At 39.3% G+C, this 27,387-nt stretch overlaps 1 protein-coding gene across 1 annotated transcript; it reads right to left on the bottom strand.

The window, feature by feature from the left end:
• Window positions 1-856: 856 nt before the first annotated feature.
• On the bottom strand, window positions 857-25,397 carry STOML3 (stomatin like 3). Its single transcript, XM_522665.8, has 7 exons — window positions 25,153-25,397; window positions 11,660-11,763; window positions 11,506-11,578; window positions 7,492-7,574; window positions 5,175-5,378; window positions 3,388-3,522; window positions 857-2,037 (listed from the first exon to the last, which is right to left on the bottom strand). Exons 1-7 carry the CDS (start codon window positions 25,202-25,204, stop codon window positions 1,813-1,815), a joined length of 876 nt encoding a protein of 291 aa, XP_522665.2. The 5' UTR covers window positions 25,205-25,397; the 3' UTR covers window positions 857-1,812.
• Between the last annotated feature and the right edge of the window lie 1,990 nt (window positions 25,398-27,387).

Genomic DNA, 27,387 nt, shown 5'->3' on the forward strand with positions numbered 1-27,387 from the left:
GCCTGGGTTGAACCTGTGTCATTGTTGTGAAGATGTAAGGGCTATCAGTTAAGTGTCTAAATAGCATAACTTCATGGACTCAGATTCTGGCTGATGTGGATGACCTATCTTAGGTTTCTGCCTATGTCCCTAAGTCCTCAATCCCTGTTAAAAGGCAAGTTCTTAGTAAATAACGAAAATGTAGGAGCCTTAGTGGGTTAAACATGAGTGCTGGAGTCATCAAGTCAGTAGGATCAAGCACTAGATTCAGAAGCTGTGGATTGTCCAAAAATCATATGGTTTCTTGGGGTTGGGGGAGGGTTATGAAACAAAGATAGAGCGTGATCCTCATTTTGCACTATGTAGCTGATGCCTATGTGTCAAAAGGATGTGTGTGATAAGGACAGGGAGGGGATGGGAGCAGAAGTGGAGGATGTGAGGGTGGGGAGGTTATATGGAGGGTATGTGTGGAGTGTGAAAAGGAGCATGAAGCACGTGGGAATGGTGTGCTCACACATACACATATGTGTGCATGCACGTGTAGTCCTGGACACTACATTAGGTGCCTGGACTTCCAGAACCTAAAAGTTTGGTGTTGACAGCAAAAAGGAACTAGAGTGCTCTCTCTCCTTGGCTCATACTTCCTCAAAATAAAACTTGATGATGTTTAGGAGCAAGGACTTTGGACTGAGACATGGTTTTCTATCTTAATCCAACACTCACTAGCTGGGGAATCTTGGCCACATTATTTAGCCTCATAATATCACTTCCTTATCTGTAAAATAAAGATATTTTGTGGCATCCCTGAAGGGCTAAGCACAGTGTAACACAAAGACGATCCATAAATAATAACTTTTAAAAATTCTAGCCCATTTCTCAAAACTGATTCCAAAAAGAAATTGCACCATGGCAACGAAATAACCTCCCACAAAGTAACTTTTGAAATTCATTTATATTCTATGCCTTCTTTGTTTTGAACAGGTTATTTGGCAGGTGGGGGAGGGGATGTGGATAGAGTTCACAAACATTCTCGATTACCTGTGGCTCCTGGGACTAAGAACAGAGTGAAAACATGAAATCCCCAGGGTGATGCTCCTCAGTGGTTTCAACCAATGCAACCTTTCCAAGCATTCTCCCTTGTAAGCAAATAAATTGACAGGAGCTGGCCACTTTCATATGCCTTTTCCCACCCTCTGACAGTGGTGCTGGAAGGTGGAGAGTTGGCCATTCCCTCCAGGACACGCAGCAAGAGACCTGGACGGTGAGCTCATCGCAGTTTGCCTTGTGGCACTGGGGACATGTTTGAGCCTGGAAGTTTCCATACTTCTTTTGTTCTTAACATCAAAATCAATCTCTGTTTTCAGCATTGTGGGGTTTGATTGCAACCATTGGAGATTTAGCAAATAACAACTTCGGAATTATAAAGCGAACATATAGTGTAAATATGAGGCCTATGTTACTCTATAAATTATCTGGAGTGCTTTTTAAAACAATCAAAAAGTAATTCTGAAACATTAGTCATAGTCACCCAATGATTTCTTCTCATACTACCAGAAAGTTCCTGCTATAAAGTCGGAGACCACCACTAATTAATTATATAAGAATATTACAAAGTTGATTATGGTCCTAAAAATAAAAGTAATATACAGGTCTCATTTTTGCTCTTTTTTTCTTCTCTGTATAGCCTCTAGAGATTTTTTCTGCCAATGCTCTTCCATCTATGGAGTTACTGTTACATGAACAGTGTTGGAATTCTCACCGTTTCTAACTACTGGCTTCTCCATAAGAATAGACACCACTCTCTATGCAATAACTGACTACCGCAAGAGGACCTCAGGCTTTATTTGGAAGCTTCTTGTGGTTATCATAACTGACGCCACCAATGCCCTCTAGTATATTCATGGGCAGAGGAAACACAATTGTAGAATTCTTCTCGGTGGCTACCGTGCTCAAGGTCTGCAGGTAGCGCAGCTGGAGAGCTATGGGAGACTCAGCCAGCACCATGGAGGCTGACTTCAGGGATTTGGAAGCATTCATTTCTCCTTCAGCTGCAAGGACCTGAAATGACAGAAATAAAATCGTTCAGAAATAAAAGTTTACACTGTAACTAGTTCTTTCCTTTTCTGGGTCTGTATTGATACCCCTCTCCCCAGCCCCCATGTTGCCACATGTGTTTCATCTACTTCTTTGGCGAGGATAAGTTTCACTTCCTAACATAATTAGAGAAATTCAAGGAGGTTGCAGGAAGCAAGGAGAGATATTGTACAAATCGTAGGTCCCTAGATTTTATCATCAAACAAAAATAAAAGTACTCTCCTGAATACAAATGAATACTTGGCATCTACCCTAATAATGCCTGGAAGCACTTTGGAGCCTCACTACTTGCTGCATTCATTTCCAGAGAAGTCTGAAATTTAAGGCCTCTAACTGATGTTTTTATCATTTTTACTTATCTTAGATGTTTTTAAGTTCATTCTGTTGCCACTTTGGTGTCATTCTTACAAACCGAGAATTGTTTCTAGTTCTCTTGGCTCTTGATTACAAGTAGCAATAAGTGCCAGCCTTGTAACACTGGCAATCTCTTAAGTATATCACTCTTTATAGCTCTCAGACTGTCCAAGAGTGATTCAGCTGCCTCATCTGTGGCCATCTGCCTGTGTGCAAAAGTGATCTCTCTTCTATCATTGCCGAGTCCCTTCCTGGAAGCTGCTGGAGCTTAGCAGATAAACCAGATATGAGTCAAAGAAACACCTTCATCAGCTAACAAGTAAGTTTCCAAAGAGGATAAACAAAGGCTTGGGATCCCAGTAGGTTTCTGATACTTCAGGAAAGTTATCCACACAGGCATGAAAGTCAGAATCTCAACAGATTTCAAGGACATTCAGAGCCAGGGTGCACTTACATTTTGTAATTCTTACCTGGATTGTATTTAATTGCCCCCTTTTATTCCAGCAACGTTTAATATACAAGAACAACAATGCGCAAAAGACAGGCTCCATGTTGGCTACATCTAAGTCACTAGCTTTATGAAAATATAGGTTTCTTAGCCCACTCAAGACTGCTTCAAGCCTGGGTTTGAAGTAAGGCTTGGAAATTGGTATTTTGTTTTGTTTTGTTAAATTCTCCCCAGGGAACACTGATATGCGGCTAGAGTTGGGACCTACTTGGCTAAGTTGCTCAGTACGTTACTGAGCATCCTCTTAACCCAAGACCTGCTACCAAACTTCCTCAAGGTACAGTAAGCTGCTGGTTACCTTTTAATTCAGGGAAAATTCTCAGTAAAACTGTGAAAAGAAACCCCTTTCTCATGCAAATAATTGACAGACCCAATCTTCTGTTCAAGTCCTATCCTTGTTGGCCCGAACACTAGGCAGTTCTCCCTCCATGTGTGAACTGCACAGCCCTTACCTTGGCTCTGGCTTCCCGGGTGGCCTCAGCCTCGGCTGCCATGGATCTCTGCAACTGCACGGGAATCCGAACATCTTTGATTTCCACTCGGGCCACCCGGATCCCCCACAGTTCGGTGGCATCATCAAGTAAAGTCTGTTTCCAAATTAAAAGGAAAGACTAATAAAGACAGGTGATATGATGTATGTTTCTGATATGTTTTATACTTTCAAGATACATTTTTCTTTTTTTTCTTTCTTTTTTTTTTTGCATTTACAGCATTTGGAGTGAGACAATTTAGGAAGAGAATAAGAGTTAATATTCTTATTGATCATTTTTTGGAATTTAAAGTGAATCTCTTTAAGAATTCAGGAATTAAACCTGGCAGACCTTTTAGTGGGTGTCTATCAGCAGGATCTACCCCAAAACCAATCCCAAGGAGGTATATGAGATCCATCAAGATTTGAGCAAATATCCCAAATTTGCTTGTACCTGGTATCAAGCAGGCAGCAATGAACGGGTTTCTCAGACAGACCTGGATTTTGCATTGGCTCTGCCATTTGCAGTTGCGAATCATAGGGACAGTTTCTTAACTTATCTGGCTCTCAGTTTTCTTACCTATAAAAGGTTTTCTTTCAGGACTGTTATTAGATATGGAGACAATACATATAAGATATCTCTCAGTACCCAGCAATGACTCAATGCATATTATTATTGGGTCCTTTTTGAGATATTATTTATCTCGCTCTGTTTAACTTCTGCTCTATGGCCAGCTTTAAAGAAGCAAGGCATATTTTTCAAGGCAGAAGCAGCCTAAAGTCAAAGATACTCTTGTCTTTCGTAAAAGCTTAAAACCATTGAAGATATCTTGCTGGTCATCCTGGAGAAGATGAGTGTCTTGAGAAATGGTAGGATCAAAAGGATAGCTCCCCTAAAGGGGTGGGGGCAGTGATCCCTCCCTTGCGTTTCTGTGATCCCTGCAGGATATGACACCTGAGATACTGAGACCTCACAAGAAGTCAGTGACCTGGCTGTGGATGGGATACCTTTGAGTTGTTAAATTCGTGGGGCACATATAAACAATATGGAGAATTATCATGCAGAACTCCTACTGCCTTATAAAAGCTTGGGACCTTTCCTCTACCTTAGGGACTAGAGGAGAGGCCAAGAAGAACCAAAGCTGAATTTCTTTATATAATTGACTTACAGAAAGGAAGCTCAGAATCCAAATGTAATTCATCTAAGAAAATACAGAAGTATTCTTGTCCATAAATTTGTGTGTGTGAGAGATGAGATCGATAGCTGTTACATCTTTATTGATATCATAATTATCATTACTATTAATGTTATTAGTGATATTGGTGGCATGGTGTAAGAATTTCTAGAGATGATAGGTCTATGCTGTCTCAATTGAACTTAACTTTCACACTTTATTTAAATATATAGGCTACCTGAGAAATGGCTGCACTTCTGGAGTAATCTAACCTAAAAATAAATCTGATCTCTAACTTCTTCAAAAAAGACTATACTTGTAAGATGTTAATTCATAAGTTTGAATTCCAAAGAAAATGGATAAGGGGCACATTTTCAGCAACTGCCTTCTTGCCCTCAGATATTTAAATATATTTCTTGCGGTAACACGTAAGTGAAATCACAACTGAAGCTCACCTCTAGAGCAGTTGTCTGTGTGTGAGTGTGTGCAAGCATGCATGTGGTGGGGGATGCTTTGAACTGCTGATATTTAATAATCGCTGATAATTAAAATTAACAAGTTAAAGATACAGGCTATTAGTTCATGGTGTCTTTACCTGGATGCTATGGGCGATCTCTTCTCGTCCAGCTAAGATCTGGGACAAGGTCTGTGTCCCTAAGACATTTCTCAGAGTGGTTTGAGCCAGCAGAAATGTTGCTTGATGGACATCGTTGACATTAGCCACTGCTGAGACAGCACTATAGATTCTGTAATAGACAACTCCATCTACCTGAGTAGTTACGGAGTCTCTGGTGAGGATCTGTGGAGTAAGAACAGGGCAAAATCACTTATTTATGACTTTCACCACTACGGATAAAGTGACAGCCAGCCCAAGAGCCATCCTCCACAGAAGGAGAGCAGTAACGACAACTCATGCTACAGTCACCTAAAACCTGTCCTGGCTTGGATAGAATATCTTCCCAGCTGATACGCAATTCCTCTAAAGATGTCATCATACCTACCCCTGTGACTTCATCTTTAAGAAGCTTTTACATCCTATAGGCAGAAACCCTTGACTTGACATGCTAAGAACAGGCCCTTCCATTTTAAATGTTAACAGTACAGCCCTTGTGTCATTCTATTATCTTCAGTCTTCTAAGCAGAAGTAGAACACTTGTTTCCCTGATACCTGTACTCTTTTTTGTTTTCAGTTTTTATCAGACTTGAAGCAGTGATTCTTAGAAAACATAGATGGCACCAGAGACCATGTAAAGAAAAATCGATTTGGCTCTATGGAGAGGCTCAGCATCAATCATTCTGAATAATGTGACAGGATGTTTTGGAGCAAATGAGAGATTTCTGGGTATACTATGGAAGCAGAACCTAGAACTCTCCATTACAGAGCCAAAAAAGTCCCTACTATAGGTCACTAAGCATCCCAACCTCTCCTGACTGCAGCTGAATTCTCTTTTTTTTTTTTTTTTTTTTTTTTGAGACGGAGTTTGGCTCCGTCACCCAGGCTGGACTGCAGTGGCGCAATCTCTGCTCACTGCAACCTCCGTCTCCCAGGTGCAAGTGACTCTCCTGCCTCAGTCTCCTGAGTAGCTGGGATTACAGGTGGATGCCACCATGCCCAGCTAATTTTTGTATTTTTAGTAGAGACGAGGTTTCACCATGTTGGCCAGGCTGGTCTTGAACTCCTGACCTTAAGTAATCCTCCTGCCTCAGCCTCTTAAAGTGCTAGGATTACAGGCGTGAGCCACCATGTCTGACCTGAGGCTGAATTCAAAAGTAAGTATTCTGCAGTTCCTAAGTGACATGAAGACATCATGTTTGAGTCCTGGTTGAGTTTCCTGAACCAGACAGAAGAAAATTAACATATATTTATAAATGTTGATTTTCGTCTTCTTATCACCATTGCCCTCCCATATCGTAGGTCCTGAATTTCTCTTCCTCTAACCTGAACCACTTTGGTTATGAGAGGGTGATATGATAATTAGTAACTGTTCCTCTTCCCTATTGCTGAGTTACTATTTTGGTTATTTACTTGTAGTACTTCAAGAATTAAAAGACTTATGTGGGCTGGGTGCAGTGGCTCAGGCGTTTTATCCCTGCACTTTGGGAGGCCGAAGCAGGCAGATTACCTGAGGTCAGGAGTTCGAGAGACCAGTCTGGCCAACATGGTGAAACCCTGTCTCCACTAAAAATACAAAAATTAGCTGGGCGTGGTGACAGGCACCTGTAATCCCAGCTACTTGGGAGGCTGAGGCAGGAGAATCGCTTGAACCCGGGAGGTAGAGGTTGCAGTGAGCTGAGATTGCACCACTGCACTCCAGCCTGGGCGACAAGAGTGAAACTCTGTCTCAAAAAAAAAAAAAAAAAGACTTACGCGAAATACAAACACAAGTGGGCCCTGTACAGCCTCTCCTCTGTCCTTATGCCTGCCCCCTCTATTGCATCCAAACACAGAAATAATTTAAAGTCAGAAGCAAATGTGACTCATGGATATTACGAAAAATTCTGAGAAGGTGATAGAGAGGGTGGTATCAAAACCAGCCACTGCCCTCCATCTGCCCTCTGTCAGATTCAATTCCGCTCCTTCATACAGTGACTGTCTGTCTCTTCCAAGCCTCTGCTCTGTCATTCTCCATCCCAGCTTCCCTGCTAACTAGATCTCTGCTGTCAGGCTTTCTCACACCAGGCCATTCTAAGTCTTCTAGCAATTCAGCCCTTGCTCCTGGCTTCATTCTCATTTGGCAAAACAAATTCTTTGTAGTTTTGGGAGCCACGAAGGGCAATTTAAGCAGGTCTCTGGGAGTACTCAGCTCATCTTCCCTCCTATAGTTTAAAAGTGAACTATAAAATTGTAATTGTCCGTACAATAGAGAAAATACAAGTTTAATTTCGAGTGACATATCCTTAATCAGTACTACCTCTTGTGGAGGAATGTTGCAAGTAACTGTTCGGAGGTCGACTTTGACAAACACATCTATGCATGGCAGAACCAGGATCAAACCTATGAGAGAAAAAATCAGTTTAAAAGGTTGCTCTATTGAAAATAACTACAAGTAGTCTCATAGCAGCATAGTGCATCATTTACATGGGGCGATACATGTTTCTCAGATGATCCTCAATATGCACACATGAAACTCTGAGGAAAATGATTTCATCCTCTAAGTCAGTGACTAAAGAAAAGTAATTGCCTGCGAAGTGAAGTCTGTTGGTAAGAAGCTAAAGATCCCTGACATTTAATTTTTGGTTTTTATTTTTAAAACAATCTACTTCTATCCAAGTGTTTAATTGGACATTAACTAAAAATAATATTCTGACCAATTGTGAAAAGCACCTTTGGGACAAGTGGAAAATTTGAACACAGAATGCATATTAAAAGATGTTAAGGCTGGGCGCGGTGGCTCACGCCTGTAATCCCAGCACTTTGGGAGGCCGAGGCAGGCAGATCACCTGAGGTCAGGAGTTCAAGACCAGCCTGGCCAACATGGTGAAGCCCCGTCTCTACTAAAAAAAAAAAAAAAAATTATCTGGGCATGGTCACACATGCCTGTAATCCCAGCTACTCGGGAGGCTGAAGCAGGAGAATTGCTTGAACCCAGGAGGCGAAGGTTGCAGTGAGCCAAGATCGTGCCACTGCACTCCAGCCTGGGCAACAAAAGCAAAACTCTGTCAAAAAAAAAAAAATTAAGGTGTTCTTGTTCATTGTACTGGTTGTGATAATAGCATGTGTCTTAGTCTGTTCAGGCTGCTGTAACAAAATACCATAAACTGGGTGGCTTATAAACAACAGAAGTTTATTTCATATAGTTCTGCAGCCTGGGAAGTCCAAGATCAAGATGCTCATAGATGCAGTGTCTTGTGAGTGCCCATTTCCAGATTTATACATGGTCATGTGGTGTCCTGGGAGGGACATGACAGCTCCCTGAGACTTCCTTTACAAGGCCACTAATTCCACTCGTGAGGATGATTCCCTTATGATCTAATTACCTCCCAGGGTCCTCACCTCCTAATATCATTACATTGCTGATTGGGTTCAACCTATGAATTTTGGGGGGACACAAATACTCAGACCAAAGCAGCATGGTGTTAATAAAGTCCTTATCAGCTAGATATACAGACTAAAGTGTTTAGAGGAAAAATGACATGATCTGGTATTTTGTATTTGCTCTAAAATACTGCACCAAAAAAATAAAATATTTTGGAAAGTAGTTTTCTTATAATAAAGATACTTATGTAACAGATTCAAGTAATAGATTTGGCTTTGAATATCAGTGACTGCCAACATTCTCAGTCAGTTTAAATAGTAATGAAGGATTATTGAATTAAAATCTTCCCAGGGTCTCACATTCCTCTAAATCAATGTATTCCAGAGTTAATAGTTTATCCACAGCCATGATCTAATTCATGTACAATAGCATTCTCCTGCTGTAAACACATCTACTTCTTTCTGATTTGTGAGGCATTAAGTTGGAGCTGGGTCAGGGAAGGATGGGCATAAGAAAGCTCATTTAAGGACCCTGGGAACTCTTAACATTACCCTGGTGAATGTTGTTCTTTACTGTGAGAGCTACAAAGATTAGAACCACAAGGCATGTCAGCAAGAAGGGGACAATAATCTATTTCCATTAATCAAAAAGGCTTTGCATTATTGTTTTTGTTTTCACAGCAGAAACCAGTTCCGGGGCTGAACACCATGTAAAGGGGTGGCAGTATCACCACCCCTTTACACGGTGTTCGGTGAAGTGCTTTCTTTCTTTTGGCCTCTAAACCTTACTTCCATTTTTGGTGCCAGGTCACTGTGGTTAAGATCATGGACCTGAGAACTAGACAGAGTTAAGTCCCAACCTACTACCTAGTAGCCTTGTGACCATGGAAAACTCACCTAACACTTCGGTTACCTAATATATATAAGCTGGTAGTGAAGATTAAGCATGATTCAACATGATGATGAAATAAAGTACTAAATACAATGCCAGGTATGTATTAAATGCTCATGAAGTGTCAGCTATTATTCAAGAATAATTTACAATTTATGAAAGTGGAGAGGTTTTCCATTAGCAATTTGGCTTGTTTCCCTCTTGTCCTTATGACGTGCTGAGGTAACTCATTAACCCCAGAGACATGTATGACGAGAGTTGTTATCCTGAGACATTTAATAGTGAAATCTTAGGGGAAAATTCATTTAAAAATGATATATTTTTCTCTAGAGGCCTCCAAGTTCTGTCTGTTCTGCTTCTCTTGGATCCAATTTTATTTTAACTTATAATCTTAGCCCCACCAGGTGGAACACAACCAGGAGGAAGTTAATCCTGGGCTGTTATACCTCAGTTGAATGACTCTTGCTTTGCCAAACTCACGAGAACATCTATAAGTAGTTTTTACCTTCTTTTTCCTAGGTCCTTTATGAAATTAGACAAGTAAGATTATACTTGAAATGGCTGCTGGGCGTGGTGGCTCATGCTTGTAATCCCAGCACTTTGAGAGGTCGAGACGGGCGGATCACCTGAGGTCAGGAGTTCAAGACCAGTCAGGCCAACATGGTGAAACCCCATCTCTACAAAAATTAGCCACTTATGATAGTGGGTGCCTGTAATCCCAGCTACTCGGGAAGCTAAGGTGAGAAAATCACTTGAACCTGGAAGGCAGAGGTTGCAGTGAGCCGAGATCACGCCACTGCACTCCAGCCTGGGCGACAGAGCGAGACTCCGTCTCAGAAAAAAAAAAAAAGAAAAAGAAAAAAAAGAAAGAAAGACCAAGAAGCCTCCTTCACAAGCTTCTCCTCTTGAAGTTTCCCATAATTTTTTTATATATTAACAGATCCATGGCTTATGGCCAAGGGTAAAGCACATAGAGCATCGTGGTGCTTAGGAAAGTTCCTACCCCAGAGACCTTCCAGTTGCAGAGAGAACAATTTATTCAAATAAGCCATAATGGGGGCAGAAAGCAAATGTTATCAGAGAAATATAGCTAGTAACAATTGCTTTTCATGTGCCTTCTAAGACAGTGCTTTTGACAGCCCCTCATTTCCAGAGTATTAGAATTAATCCCATGAAATTGCCATATTTGGGAGTCAAAACAAATTTAGCAATTTCCTATGGTTCAACTAGATATATGCTCAGAGAAGTTATGAGTATTAAATCAATATCTTACTTCAGGGAGTTTTAGTACCTTATAGTTTTAGTATCCACCCCAACCCCGGGCAAAAACAAAAAACAAACAAAGAAATAAAACCACCTTCTTTTAAAACAGGACTATTTGGAATATTTTCTTTTTCAAGGTGGTAAAGAAAGGATGGAAATAAACACTATACTATACTAGATGTTAGAAGGCCTGAAAACTCATCTTTATTTCTAACTGTAAGAATAATCTTAGATAACTCATCAAACTTATGTTGGCCTCATGTTCTTTGTTTTCAAAACCAAGGGATTTGGCCAAAGGCGCCGTACAATGGCTTCCAGCTCTATCTTTCTATGTGTCTACTTGCCACGAGAGGAAATTACCTTTTGCTTTTCCATTAGCCCTTTTCAAAGAGTGAGCATCAAACACCAGCTCTCAATATACTCTCCTTGAGTAACTTAATAGTCTGCTTTGGCCATTTACTTTCCCTCTTATTCTTCCCACATTCTCCTGGTGGCCCTGGTAATAAGTGACATTCAGCCAATGTAACCAGAGCCACCCTTTGCTCACATTCACTGAATCTCTCAGAGGGAGACTTAGGAGGCCGGGCCAGATTTCCAAACTCTCAAACTGGTGGTCATTCCCACTGACTTGCATTAAAAGGTGGCATTCTTCTGTTGTACCAAAAGGCAAGAGCCCCAGCTTCTAGCAATTTTTCTTTGACTCTCAATAGGCACCACCAGGAAAAATATTGAAGGTGGTAGCAGTAGTATTAGGTGTCCTTGATCTTTCAGGGGCAGCCACAGCGTCATTCATACCTGGCCCCTTAGCTTTGTCAGCTTGGATGCGTCCCAGACGGAATACAACAGCACATTCATACTCCTTAATGATCTAGGAGATTAAGGGAGAACGTTTAGTCCTAATGGTTTGTCAGTTCATATAGACAGCCCAGTTTATTTCCCAGGGTGTTACCTTCAAGCACATCCATATGGAGATGGGGAAGGTAATGATCACCAACAGGAAAGAGAGGGAAAACAGGATCCAGCCACATACACCAAGCCGTTTATTGTTGACACCTAGGAAATGAGAAGGAAGCAAATATGTGATCAATGTGGTTCTTAAAAAAGCCACCCAGCTGCATGGGTGTGGAACCTATCCAGACAGCTGGCCAAGCCTGATGTGGCTGAATAGAAAACCTAAATCCATTTACACCATGGATGTAGTCACACACACGTACATACATTCAAATGTTTATTCAGGTTTTTAAAAATTAAAATTAACTTATTCCTTCCAAGAAAAATCTCATAACAATAAACAGAAATAATTATTATTACATTTTATAGGGCTGCTATGGTTTATTTTTCTCAAAACACATAAACAATGGTTCTCAAAATGTAATCTCTGGACCGTCCACACCAGAATCATCAGATGTCTGGGTCCTGTGAATTCTCGAGGTAAAATTCAAAGCACCCTTTAAGGCAGGTAGGTAAGTACTATTATCCCCAGAGGGAGACAATGTGGCACATGGAAAAATATCCTGCAAAATCCTGAGGTATGAGTTTTTATGTGAGCTCTGTCACTTACCAATTCTAAAGCATTAGGATAGAAGACCACTCAGTCTCTGGGTTTCCGTTTCTTCATCTGTAGAATGGGGCTAGAAGTTATCCGCCTTAGAGAATTTGATGAGGATTAAATAAGATTACTTTTATATGGCTCCTGGGCCATACATTAACATCTACAGTTTTAAACAGGTATTCTACTTTTATTCCCATTTCCAGATGAATATGTATTCCAGGGACTTGTTGTCAGATGTTGATATTTGCCCTTTCTAACTTTTCATAAAAGTTTTGTTATGTTGGCTTATCACATAAGATCTCTTCTCCCTAATCACACATTATGATAGCAGGTGCATTTTGGCTTAATGAATATTGCTTTGCAATAAGATGAAACTGAGTTAAAATCCTACTTCAACCACCTAAAACTCTGTAGCTTTACTTACATCAATTATATAATTTCTGAAGTCTCCGGATTTTTTTTTTTTTTTTTTTTTTTTTTTTTTTTTTTTGAGACGGAGTCTTGCTCTGTCGCCCAGGCTGGAGTACAGTGGCATGCTCTTGGCTCGCTACAAGCTCCACCTCCCGGGTTCACGCCATTCTCCTGCCTCAGCCTCCCGAGTAGCTGGGACTACAGGCTCCTGCCACCACACCTGGCTAATTTTTTGTCTCTTTTAGTAGAGACGGGGTTTCACCATGTTAGGAGATGGTGTCAATCTCCTAACCTTGTCATCTGCCCGCCTCAGCCTCCCAAAGTTCTGGGATTACAGGCGTGAGCCACCGCGCCCGGCCAGGGATTCTTGTTTGTAAAATAAGCAGGTCTGGCTGACCCTTTTAATTTAGAATTCTTTATAGTCACCATTTTATCTCCTTTAATTATTTTTACTTTTATTTTTATTTTTTTGAGACAGAGTCTCATTCTGTCGCCCAGGCTGGAGTGCAGTGGTGCAATCTCGGCTCACTGCAACTTCCATCTCCCAGGTTCAAGTAATTCTCCTGCCTCCGTCTCCTGAGTACCTGGGATTACAGGCACCTGCCACCACGCCTGGCTAATTTTTGTATTTTTAGTAGAGACGGGGTTTCGCCATGTTGGCCAGGCTGGTGTCGAACTCCTGACCTCAAGTAATTCTCCTGCCTTGGCCTCCCAAAGTGCTGGGATTACAGGCATGAGCCACTGCACCTGGCCCATTTTGCCTCCTTTTAAATCCTTGTTCCTCCTTATTCCCTTCTCCTTGACAGCCACCCCCATTCTCATCCCATGATCTCCTCCAGCTGATTTATATTCTCCATACACAAGCACTAGGACTAGATATCCCCAGCCAGCTCACCCTACAAATGCCATATACTGTCTATCTCAGTTAATGCCTTCACCAACCACCCCTTTGCCCAGGTTAGGCAGGTCATCATTGCCTCTTCCTTATCCAGTTGCAGAAAGTCACTAAACCTAAATGATACTACCTCAAATCCATCCCCAGTTACCCATTTTACTGCTACTAATTTTTTGAGACCTGAGCCAAATTCATGAATATTTAGGAGAATTCTGGGTTTTTGCTCTTAAAAGCGATGTTTTGATGAATGTTTTTAAATGTGTGTTTTTGTGCACTTGTGTAGGACAAATCCCTGGTAGTAGAACTGTTAGGTCATACAATTTTGATAGATGATAAATGCCTTTCAAAAAGTTTGTACCAACCTCCACGCTCACCAACAGCATAGATGTGCTTATTGCCACATGTCCTTTTCTCCTTAAATCATTTCAACCTTCTCAGTCGTTACATTCTGATAGGTGAAAATAACTACATTTTAGATACATATTTTGTATTAAAACCTTTTGAGTACAAATGGCCTTTTATATGCTCCAAATACATATATATTCTGAACAATAAGGGCTTGCCTGAATACTCTGAAATTTACATTTCTAAAATATCACCTCCCAAAGCTTTGGACCCACATGGAGGTGAATCAGACTATCATTACACAAGATGGAAAGACACTTTATGCATTCTCATAGAATCTTTGTCAAATTTTATTAGTGCTTTTTTAGTATTCATGACAGAGCCTATAGATATACATTCTCATTGGAAAAAAAATTCAAGTAACACAACTAAAGTTCCCTGAACCATCCTCTCCTCAGTCCCACTTTTATCTAGAGAAGTTCTGTAGTTACCGGTTTGGTGTGCATTCTCTATAGACCCACTCCTATGTATTTACATACATATATCTACATTTAGAAAACACTGGCTTTGATTTGTAAATTTTATTTTGTGATAATGGCATTACACTGTACCCACATTTCTACTTCAACTTAATATATGGTGTATAGATTTCCATGGCATTACCTACTCATCTACCTCACTCTTCTTTATTGTTGCATACTATGCCATCTTACACCTGTGTCTCAGTTTACTTACCATTCTCCTATTGATCATTAAGGTTATTTGCAATTTTGCCTATACAGACAAGGCTGTAATAACTGTGCTTATATATGTCTCACTGGGCTAATATGCATCTTTATAAAATCTTGGTAAAAGTATTGTGAAGGCAGCACAGTTCCTGTCATGTTTGGTGTGTTTCCTCCCTCCCGGCACTGAAATATTTGGTGTTCAGAAACCTTGGGCTGTTCTGGGGCTATGACTAGCAGCACAGCACACGCAGGCAGCTGGGACTCCAACAGGACACCAGCTGTGCTTAATGCCTGGAGCCAAGCCCTGGACATTTCCAAAGTAGACACAGCCTTAACACCAGCTGCATAAGCAAGTGTTTGTCACAGAGAAAATCGCACTGACCTACAAGCTCACCTCTGGAGTTCATCAAGCCCTTGCATCATTACACGTGCACATGAGGCTCAGCTCCATTAGGTAATAGACATGCTGAGAGACAAGAGAAGAGAATGTGACTATTCTTCCAAGATTTACACTGGAGCATTAGAATCACCCAGGCCGTGGCTTCTGGGAGAATTGGTGGAGCCTGGGGGTCTCATTAGCTGCCAGTTAAAGTGGGGCTGTGAGTGCTGCTGTGACCTTCCCTGCAGGTTCCCAGCTCAGCCTTGTGAGCATGCACAGCTGGGAACGAGACCACACAGAGCAACTCCTCCTGGCAGCCTTTCTCTCTCCCCACTTGCTCCCACCGTTGAAACTAGGATGCTATACTGAGAACAGTTTTTGAAGATTACAATTCTGACTGAAAGGATATGCTGGGATTGTATTATTAAATACAGAGTTCTTCAGAAATCGCCCTACTTCAAGCTATACAAGGCTCTGAGGGGATGATGGAAGAAAAAGGCGCTGCACAACACCTTTGTTGGTCACTAAGTGATGACCACATTTGATCATCTGTTTGAACCAAATCCACAAATGTGTGTATTCTCTGGACAATTGTCGCATAACCATAAAGCCATGTCATATGCCTACTTCCTAGTAGAAAACTGGATTTTGCTGCCCCAAACAAATTGCCCTTGGTTTCATCATTCATTTAACAAATATTTTATCAGTTCTATGCCAAACGCTGTGCTGCAGAATAAAATGGGAAACATGCCTCTATTACAATGCCTTGGTCTTTCTTTATGCAGCAGGCAGGAGGAATCCCTCGGGCAGTTACCGAAACAGTAGAAACAGATACGATACTAGGTTAATTACTCTGCTGCACTTACTTCTAGGAAGTCTGCAGCTGGTGCAATAGGTGGAGACTTCCCCTGTGTGTGGCTGTGACAACAGCAGCAAAATATTTAATCAATACCTTTCTTTCAATCTGCAAAGAAAAAGGTAGAGCCATCAGCTATGGAAGCTGAGGCCCAGAGCCACTGACAAGAAGAGAGGCACCCATGAACTTCAGCTGGAAGGACTTTAGAGGTAACCAAAGCCAACTCTTCATCTTGCAACCAGAAAACTTCCTGGTTTAGTGTTGCCACCATCATCTTAATCTCTCATTAAGTAAGGTGACACCCACAAATTCCACAAACAGACAGTCGTGCGTGTCTACCTTTACTGACTTAGGGAGTGAGGCAAAGCCAAGGTTCACCGGTAGAGGCACATCCCCAGGGCATTATTCCTGGTGCTTAGATACAGCTGTTTACACCAGAGGAGATTAAATACCCTTTAGGACCAGAGCCCAATACTCAAGGCAATATTGGCTACTTGTGTGAGCCAGGAAGTAGGAGAGAATGTTCTGTATCACTAGCCCGACTTAAATTATATTAGAAACAGAAATGAATTATAGTAAATAAAACAGCCTAGGTGACTTGCTTGTTTATTTCTCAACTTCAGCTTGGTCAAGAGTATTTAAATATTAGATCAATACTACCTACAATATTTTATCACAAATCTGTGTTATCATAAATAGTCTCTTAGTTTCTTAGCAGAAATAACTGTTTAAGTATTATGACATGATTTTAAACAATCAGAATAGGATGATGTACATTACACATCAAAAAAATGAAAGTCAAAACCACCGTAAGATTCCAGTACGCAGCTACCAGAATAGCAAACATTAAAGACTGGCAATACCATGTTTAGCAAGGTTGAGGAGCAACTAGAGCACTCAAATGTGCTGTTGGAAGTTAAGTTGGTACAATCACCTCAAAAACTATTTGGAAGTGTCTACTAAAGCTAAACATGTATCTACTTTATGACTCAGTATTCAACTTCCAACTAATACCTGAGAGCAATGACTACTGATGATAAAGAAAAATATGTTCAACTATGTTCAACAATATTCATTGCCATTTTATTCACAGAAGCCAAGATATGAAGTTCGCCCAAATCCATCAACAGTAGAATGGATAAATGAAGTTGTGGTATATTCATATTCAAAGGAATATTACTCAGCAAGAAAAAAAGACAAAACTACTGCTGTATGTAAAATATGGATGAATCTCAGAGATATAATAGTGGGCACAAAACCTTAAAGCAAATCTCAGCTTGACTAAATTTTAGATGCGCTTCTTCCTGACCCTAGGCCCCTAATCTCCCTTTTCTTAGGGCATTTTCTTTAAAAAATAATAATAATAATAATAAAACAAAAAACAACAAAAACAAAATTGTCGTTATAAATTCTTTTTTCTTTGTTTTTAAAATATGTTTATATTTTATTGTTTCATTAATGGGATATACTAGCTTATATAAACTCTTTCTCTGCCTCTTTGAGATTTAAATCTTTTGAAAAGCCTCTTGCCAGTTTCACAACCCAGGACTAAATTTCTCAAGGTCTCGGGAGCTAACCTTTGGAATATAAACATCAAAGAAAATAGCACCCCTATCTATCAGTTTCTGTTGGAAGTAAAAGCCTAACTTCAGTGGGCACCTTTCTCCGAGTTGTGAAACTACCTTGTTTCACACAATACTTGTTATTTTCTTGTGAAAAGAAAATAAATCTTGGGACCCCAAACTCATTAAGCCAAAGGGAAACATCAAACTGGGAACTGGGTCACAAAAACCTGCCTTCTCTTTTTGGTTCCTAAATAAGATGGTTACAAGATGAAAAGCTACACATCTCCCTCATATTTTTGCCCACAAGGAAATTCCTAGTGAGCTCCAAGATGCTTACCCTAAAGCATTTCTGTTAAAATTCACCATAGCAATGTAAATGGATAGCTTATCTTTACAATTGCATCACCCCTCTGTCCACCTGGCACAAATGCACATCTAATTGTTCCCTGTCCCATTTATCTTTGTCACCTTATATAAAATGCAGATTCCCTGAATTTTCCCCTATCTGTCTGTTACCTTATATAAAAATTCAGATTCACTGAGTCAGACACAGGCATGAGTGACTATTTTCCCCTACCCCTCTGTTACATGAAAATTGTGTACTTCTCAACACCCCACTCTTTCCTCTTTAAATTCAGTGTCCTCAGAATCATCTTCAGAGAAAGGCGTAAACCTGACTCCTGGTCACTCATCCTTAACTTTGACAAATAAACCTCCTAAAATGACTGAGACCTGTCTCATCATTTTTGTCATGTCATAAAGGTATACAAAATACACTAGATGGCTTATGACCTCCCCCTCAGGGATTCCAGTACTTTTCCAGTAGCTCACTCCAGCCTTTAAAAACCCTGCCACCCCTTGCTTCAGTAGAGTTGAGCTCAGACTGAGTTCTGGCCTCTCTCCTCCATTGCAATGGCTTTGAATAAAGTCTTCCTTGACCATTTAACTTTGTTCAGTACAGTTTTTGCTTTGAAAATGTACACTTTATTTTGTTCCATTTTTTTGTTTTACCAAATCGGATTCTAAATATCAATTGTGGATGTTCTGGTCCATCTAGATAATGGTTTCTATATGTGCAAGAACTAAATTTTCAAGATTATGTAATAAAAGCTCTAGACCCTTGAGAGCTTCTACTGGCTAATCTGGCCACTGACATTATAAGCTCCTTCAGATAACCCTTGGAACCTTGAGAAAAATATAGAAATATCAGGTCTTTAGTGAAGAATTAGTAACTTAGAGCTGGATGATGATCTTATTATCTATGCTAGTCCTATGAATACAAAATTCCATAATCCTAAGAGGTTTCCAAACAGGCAGATTTACATTTCAACTCAAGAAGGATGATTTGTGCTCAGTAGTTGCATGAAGTTTACAACACATTATCTACTGTATGTTCCCTTTTACCATTTGCTTTCTCTCTTTTCTTTTCTTAAAAAATACTTAAGGCATTATTTTGAAAGTGAACATTCAAAAAGGTGTAAAAATAATGCATTGAATACCTTAAACCCACCATTTGGCTTAAGAATATACACCTTGCCAACAAAATCAAAGTCCCTTTGAGCGTCCTTCTTCACGCCCTGGAGGCATCCTCCCCCACAGCAGCTTCCTCATGCTGAATACCATCGCCATCACCCCAACGCAGCAGCAACCACAAGGCTGCCACTCAGAGCCCAGGCTTCATACACGGGCTCTTCCTACATTCGTCATTTGTTTTTCAAGTAGCAGGACTTTTGATGGTCTTTCAGTGTGGGTCTAGGTGATCCAGATGAAGGAGTCAAGCCATGTGCTAACATCACATGAATACCCCCTACAGTAGAGAAAGTAACCTAGGTCCTCACACATCTTATCCCTTTGCACAGCTCTTTGTGTTCCTCAGCCCCCTTCTGCATCCCACATTTTCCTCAGCAGGCCTCAGCTCAAACATCCCCTTCTTTTCCAGGAAGATTTTTCTCTGTCACCCTCACCTTTGGGTGCTCCTCTTTTGAGTTTCTAATACAGTCACATACCACGTAATGATGTTTCAGTCAATGATGGACCACATATACGATGGTGGTCCCATAAGATTATAATAGTGTGTTTTTATTGTACCTTTTCTATGTTTAGATATACAAATACTTACCATAGCGTTACAACTGCTTACAGTATTCAGTACAGTGACATGCTGTACGGGTGTGTAGCCTAGGAGCCAGAGGCTGTACCCTATAGCCCAGTTGTACAGTAGGCTGTACCACTGAAGTTTCTGTAGGTACACTCTATGATGTTCACACAATGGCAAAATCATCTGACAACGTATTTCTCAGAATGTATCCTCATTGTTAAGCAGTACATGATTGTACACCCTCTATCATAACTTTTTTTATAGGACCTTGTAATTTGTAGCTAACTTTTGTGTCTTCCCTGTAAATTTTTAGTGCTCTGAACGCAGGTATTTTATTTTTTGTCTGCACCTCCTGCTTCACAGAGGATGCTGAATGGATGCAGTGCATACTTTTAAGTACTTTGAAGTACAGGATGAGGGTGATGTTCAGCAACATAATAGATTTACTGATCTGTTGGAAAGTCCTTGTATAGAAATCATGGTTCATCAGACAAGATTCTATTTTCTCTCAAAAAAGTCAATTAACCAAAGAACCATATGTCCTTGCATTTTTCTCCATACATTCCGCCTGACTGTACCCTCACTCACATATCATTTCAAGAAGAAAATAGGACAGGGCACGGTGGCTCATGCCTGTAATCCCAGCACTTTGGGAGGCCAAGGCAGGTGGATTACCTGAGGTCAGGAGTCCGAGACCAGCCTGGCCAACATGGTGAAACCCATCTCTACTAACAATACAAAAATTAGCTGGGTGTGGTGGCACACTCCTGTAATCCCAGCTGCTCAAAAGGCTGAGGTGGGTCAATTGCTTGAAACCGGGAGGCAGAGTTTGCAATGAGCCGAGATCGCGCTACTGCATTCCAGCCTGGGAAACAGAGCGAGAGAGAGACTTTGTCTCAAAAAAAAATTTAAAAAAAGAAGAAGAAAATAAAGAAAAAATGTTTTCCTTGCATCATTCTTATCATTCTTCTTTCTCCCCATTCTCCCATGCTTTCAGTTCTCTCTGTTTGAAATAACAGCACTGCCAACAACAACAAATAAAAATACTTCGTCCTTGAGATTTATGTCCAAAGTCCCATTACAATGTTATTTATAACGGTGGTAAATGAAAACCACCCTGAAAATATAACAATGGAGGGATAATTAAGCAAACTATGATACATCTACACAATGTCATATTATGTGTATATTTTTAAGTTTATAAAAGCATGAGAAAATAATTATGGTATGATGTTAAAAGAAACAAATAGTAAGATGCAAAATTATAGGGACAGTAGAATCACAAGTATATAGAAGTATATATATAGAATAGAAAAAATTTTGGAAGAATATTAACCAAAATATTAACAGTGGCTCTTTCTTTTTTCTTTTCTTTTCTTTCTTTCTTTTTTTTTTTTTTTTTTTTTTTTTTTTTTTTTTTTTTTTTTTTTTGAGAGAGAGTCTTGCTCTTTCCCCCAGCGGCTATTTCTAAATAATGGAAGTATAAGTGGTTTTCATTTTTCTAAGTTTTCTTTGACATATTTACCTGTTTTTTTTTTTTTTTTTTTTTTTTTTTGGTTTGTTTGTTTTTTGAAGTGGAGTCTCACTCTGTTGCCCCTGGACATGATCTCGAGTCACTGCAACCTCTGCCTCCCAGGTTCAAGTGATTCTCCTCCCTCCCAGTAGCAGGGATAACAGAACGGCACCACCACACCCAGCTAATTTTTTTATTTTTGGTAGAAACAAGATTTCACCATGTTGGCCAGGCTGGTCTCGAACTCCTGACCTCAGGTGATCCACCTGCCTCGGCCTCCCAAAGTGCTGAGATTGCAGGCATGAGCCACCATACCTAGCCTATATTTACCATTTTTAAAAGTAAAATTTAAAATAAATAATCATGTCAAGTTTTACAAAAAGGAAGTGCTTTGTGTTATCAAAGCAGGGAAGACCAGATGCTTCCCAGAGGAAAAATTAGAAGTATGTGGAATGAGAACAATCCCCTTTCCTGAGCTTGGGGATGAGTGTTAACCATTCTATCTCCCTTTCTATGTTCACTTCCAATCCTGTGAAGATACAGTCAGCAAATAGAACTTCAGCAAATTTCTGGTTCTCTCTGTAGAGAATGAAGGACTTTGATCATCAAAGATGAAATCTAAAGGAAAACACGAGGGGTAAACATTATCTTTTCATCCCCTGTAATTCATCTTCCCTCCTTCCTTTTTCTCTATGCACACAGCTTGCATTAAGGAACACTTTTAAGGAAAGTGCAGAATTGCTGAAAAGGAATATAGCCCTACTCAAAATGCTCTCTTAGCCTGGCAGCTAAACCAGCTCACAGGAGCTCGTTTGGATGCAAAATCTTAAGCCCAGAACAGACACAGACTAAATACCGGAGCTTCTGGGGGTAGGGGCTAGGAATCTGTATTTTAAGGAGCTCCCCAGGAAGATTCTTTTGCATGTTAATTTTGAGAAGAGCATCTAAGATTTCTGTGATCTAGATTCCAATTCACTTTAACTCTTAGAAAACAAAACAAACCAAAAAAGAATAAAAGGGGGGCAGAAGAGAATGTCAAAGCCATTAAGTAGTGATGTGATAATAAATGTCTAAAAATTGGACCCTTGGGGAAAGGAAGAAAGCCTTAATTTATAGCATTTCCACTGTGTAAATATCACCTACCCCTTCAGGTGATTCTAATCTACCCTTGTGAGGTCATGAGCTTGGAGTTAGAAACACATGCACACAAGTGGCTTTCAAAAGCTGGTCCAGGCCTGGAACAGTGGCTCATGCCTGTAATCCTAGCACTTTGGGAGGCTGAGGCTGGAGGATCGCTTGAGCCCAAAAGTTCGAGACCAGCCTGGGCAATATGACGAAACCCGATTTCTACAAAAAAATACAAAAATTAGCCAGCCATGGTGGCGCATGCCCGTAGTCCCAGCTACTCAGGAGGCTGAGGTTGCAGTGAGCTGAGATTGCACCACTCCACTCTAGCCTGGGCGACAGAGCAAGACCCCATCTCCAAAAATAAAAGAAATAAAGTGTGTCAGCAGCACACTCCTACATAATGTTCCTGCTGGAAAGGATAACAAGGGCTTAGTTATTTATATATTAAATAATTTCCTCACCATTTGTGAAGAGAAATGTCTATAATGCTTGCAGGACTGAATAACATTGCCTTAATATATATATTAAGATTTTTAATATATATTATATATACTAATTATATATTATATATTATATATACTAATTATATATTATATATGCTAATTATATATTATATAATATATACTAATTAATATAACTAATATATATAAAATATATAGTATGTCTATTATATAATATATAATATTGTGTATATATTATATATTATATTGTATATATAATATATTATATATACATACATATTATGTATGCATGTATATACATACATATTATATTATGTATGTATATACATATTATATTATGTATGTATGTATATACATACATATTATATACATATATTATATTTTATTATATATAATATATTATATTTTATATATATTATATTTTATATATATTATATATTGAAATTTTATATATTTGATATCAAACACATCATTAAAAAGGTGAAAAAATAAGTGACAACTGGAAAAATATATTTGCCACTTATGTGCTGTCAGGTATATCAAGTATTCATAAGTACATATTACATATTATATATTATAGTATATAGTATGTATAATTATATATACTATATTACATAATATATTATATATGCTGTATTATACAATATATATTAATATATATCATATACTATACTATATAATACATAATTATATATACTATATTGTACAATATATTATATATTACACAATATATTATATATACTGTATTACACAATATATTATATATACTATATTACATAATATATATCATACATTATATACTATATTATATAAGATATATGCTATATATGTTATATTGTATTATATATATATTTTATATATATATCTGAGTTGCAAGGGCAAACTTAGTCCACAGATCTCAGAGAATGGTCCACACTGTATCTCTCCTAAAAAACTACAAAAGCACAGGAAATCAGACATTGCAAATATATAAGCCCCATTTTGTTCATTCTGTGATAGTGCCAGTTTTTCATATTCAAATATCGAAACCAAGAAAACTCATGAGTACTTTCAAGAATCTCACTGATGATACAGCTTCAGTCATGCCATCTACCCAGTTGATGTCTTTACCTGTTAAAATGGAAACTAAATGTCTCATGAAGGATAAATAAGGGGACTCTTGAGATCTCCCGCTTGCATTTCCAGATGATATTTACTGCCTTCAAGCTTTTCATGCCTACTTCAAAAGAAAAGTTTCTTTTCCAATTCAGGTAAATGTCTCTAAATGTATACTTTTTCCTTTTTCTTTCTGTCTTTATTCCTTTTTTTTTTTCTTTGTTAGGCAGGGTCTCACTCTGTCACCCAGGCTGGAGTACAGTGGTGCAATCTCAGCTCACTGAAGCCTAAACCTCCTGGGCTCAAGCAATCCTCCCACCTCAACCTCCCACTTAGCCACAGGCATGTGCCACCACACCTGGCTAAATTTTGTATCTTTTGTAGAGATGAGTTTTTGCCATGTTGCCCAGGCTGGTCTTGAACTCCTGAGCTCAAGTGATCTGCCTGCCTTGGCTTTCCAAAGTGCTGCGATTACAGGGCATGCACCAGTGCACGCAGCCTAGTTTTTTCTTTTATGTATTAGTAATGCCAAACGTGTTCTCTATTTCTAACATGTACTATGGCTTTTTTGGCAACATAAGGTACAGAGCACAGGTTAGGTCATACACACACACACACGCACACCATCATCACACACACACACACCATCATCACACACACACACACCATCATCACACACACACACACGCACACCATCATCATAATCACTTTCTGAACAACTTTTTAAACTTTCCAATGCTCAGTTTTCTCATTTGTAAAATGAGATTCTAAGAGGATCTACCTCAGAATTATTGTAAAATTTAAAGAGATAATGCAAGCAAAATGTTTTGTGACACATAATAGTCATTAGTATTAATGATAGTAGTTGGTACTTATAAGCTAAGTTTTTTTTTTCTCAACTTCTCTCCATTTATCAAACAGGATACAGCTCAAACCAACTTTTCTTTTTAATCTCAGCATCATCAGAAAATGTTTGAAGTTGGAGAAAAGTCAGCCTCTTCAACATATCTTTGTTATTTAATACAAAAAGAAGAAATACAAAGATAAACACCAATTCTATCTAAAATTGAATGAAAAATAAAGCAAGTTATAGACTGCTGTTCAAGAAGCAAATGAAATCAGCATAAGCAATGAATTCAAAATCCTGAGAAGGATTTAATACAGAAAGAAGAAATTCAAAGATAAACACCAACTTTATCTAAAATTGAAGGAAAAATAAAGCAAGTTATAGACTGCCGTTCAAGAAGCAAATGAAATCAGCATAAGCAATGAATTCAAAATCCTGGGCTATAAATGAAATTGAGGCCAATTTCTGCAAATATATCTCATACTTACTCTATACCTGTCTATAATGCTACAAATCCTGCTTTGCCATATATGTAAAAAACAAGCCTAAGACAGGAAAAAGGAACTTACCCACGAAATTCTCTTTATCTTGCTTCTCAGGTGAAGACACCCTAGAATCCATCTCATTCTTGAGAAGCTTTTATACTTGGCAATTTTTCATGGGTTTGGAGCTAAGTGTGAAGAACAGGCAGCAACTCAGATGTGCTTGGGAGAGGGGAGAGGAGAAAGTATGAGAGAGTGAAAGACATTCCTTCTCTTTAGTGAACTCCCTAAGGGGTAGTTACCCTGGTGAGGGAAGCCTGATAACATAAACAAAAAGATTTCTTTTATGAGTTCAGACTGCCTTTGTTCACAGAAAAAACTTGAAAGAATATGACCATCTGGTGGTATTGCTTCCTGTAAAATATTGCTGTGTAATTTTCTATAGCATTTATATTTCATAAAACACTTCTATGCACCTTGTATAATCTTGTGTGATCACTGATTACACAATGACCTGTTCAATACACAGGGCAAGTGTATCCATCCTTATGTTTCAGATGAGAAAATTTAACCCAACTCATTCTAACACTGCAGTGAGTGAGCTTTTGAAACTCAAATCTGATCATGTCTTCATCCTGCTTAAAATAATCAAAAAATTGCCAACTGTCAATATTGTAAAGACCAAACTCCTAAGTGTCCTACAAGACCCTGCTGGCCTGCCCCTTCCTCCGTTTCCAGCCTCACTCATGTGTCTCTCCGTGAAGCAGCTCCATTGCTCTCCTGTCAGTGCCTCCAAAGCTTGATATGTCTTCTTGCCACCGGATCTTTGCACGTGTTATCACATGCATAATTATTTGGCTTGTGTCTGTTTCTTCTTCTAGACCAAGAATTGACAAACTTTAGCTTGCCAGCTAAATTTAATTTACCACTTGTTTTTAAAACATAAAGTGTTACTGGAACACAGTATGTCCTTTTGTTGCTTTCTTTTTTTTTTTTTTTTTTTTTTTGAGATAGGATTTCACTCTGTTGCCCAGGCTGGAGTGCAGTGGCACAGTCACAGCTCACTGCAACCTCGACCTGCCAGGCTCAAGCAATCTTCCTACCTCAGCCTCTTCAACAGCTGGGACTCCAGGTGCACACCACCATACCTGGCTAATGTTTAATTTTTTTTTTTTTTAGAGATGGGGCCTCACTATGTTGCCCAGGCTGGTCTCAAACTCTGGGCTCAAATGATCCTTCAGCCTTGGTCTCCCAAACTGCCAGGATTGTAGATATGAGCCACCATGCCCGGCTCTTTCATTTTTGTATTGTCTGTGCTCACTTTTGCACTGCACCCATGGATTTGAGTAGTTGTGACACAGACCATACAAGCTGTAAGGCCTAAAATATTTACTGTTTGTCCCTTCACAAAAAAAGTTTGCTGACCCCTGCCTTGCACTATACATTTCCATGAGGAGAGTGACTTGGTCTAACATTTCCATTGCATCTGCAACAATTAGAACAATGTGGGCACATGGTTGATGTTCAACAATACTTGCTGAATGAATGAATATATAAATCACAGATGAAAACAGCTCTCAAATGGCAAAGCTCTTTCTCAAATCCAGATCCTCAGGATCCTGTACTAGGATTCCTTCTTTCATCAGACCGCATAGAACCACAGACAATTTTGTGGTTATTCCAATACTAAGAACACCAATTTTCCAATTTTCTGATGTTCATTTCTCTCATATCAATATCCCAAATATATCTTGTTTTTCTTTTGTATACCATTATATTTATTGTATGGCATTTATTATATTATATTGTATTATTTTGTGAAAACAGTAGAAAAAAATCTCTAATCTCTCCCTGGCCTTCTTGTCTTTTCTGGTTTTTCTTCTGCCAACCACCTAGTTATTTCCTTCTTAGCAACTTCATCTTAAAACTTTTCTCAGATTCCAGCCTGGGCAACATGGTAAAACCCCATCTCTACTAAAAATACAAAAATTAACCAGGCAGGTGGCATGCACCTATAGTCCTAGCTAGACTGGAGGTTGAAGTGGGAAGATTGATTGAGCTTGGGAAGCAGAGGTTACAGTGAGTCAAGATGGCTCCACTGCACTCCAGCCTGGGTGACACAGCAAGACCCCAACTCAAAAAAGAAAAAAACAAAAGTAAAAAGTTTTCCAGGTTATGGGTTATTTATACCAACTACTTGATAATCTTGATTGCCTTTTCCACAAACTCAAATTGTGGAAATAACTACTATGGCTGTCATCCACAGTTTGTAATTGCAATAATTAATACAGAGTATTAGAAATTTAGGAAAGGAGACCAGAA

The sequence above is a fragment of the Pan troglodytes genome, chromosome 14 (genome assembly GCF_028858775.2).
Source record: "Pan troglodytes isolate AG18354 chromosome 14, NHGRI_mPanTro3-v2.0_pri, whole genome shotgun sequence".
Classification (NCBI taxonomy): Eukaryota; Metazoa; Chordata; class Mammalia; order Primates; family Hominidae; genus Pan; species Pan troglodytes.

Coding starts and splice junctions, on each gene's coding strand:
- STOML3 (XM_522665.8), bottom strand. CDS start 25,204: ATGGATTCTAGGGTGTCTTCACCTGAGAAGCAAGATAAAGAGAATTTC. Junction 3,523..5,174: donor AGATCGCCCATAGCATCCAG/GTAAAGACACCA, acceptor ATTTGGAAACAG/ACTTTACTTGATGATGCCAC. Junction 2,038..3,387: donor CCCGGGAAGCCAGAGCCAAG/GTAAGGGCTGTG, acceptor CTGTCATTTCAG/GTCCTTGCAGCTGAAGGAGA.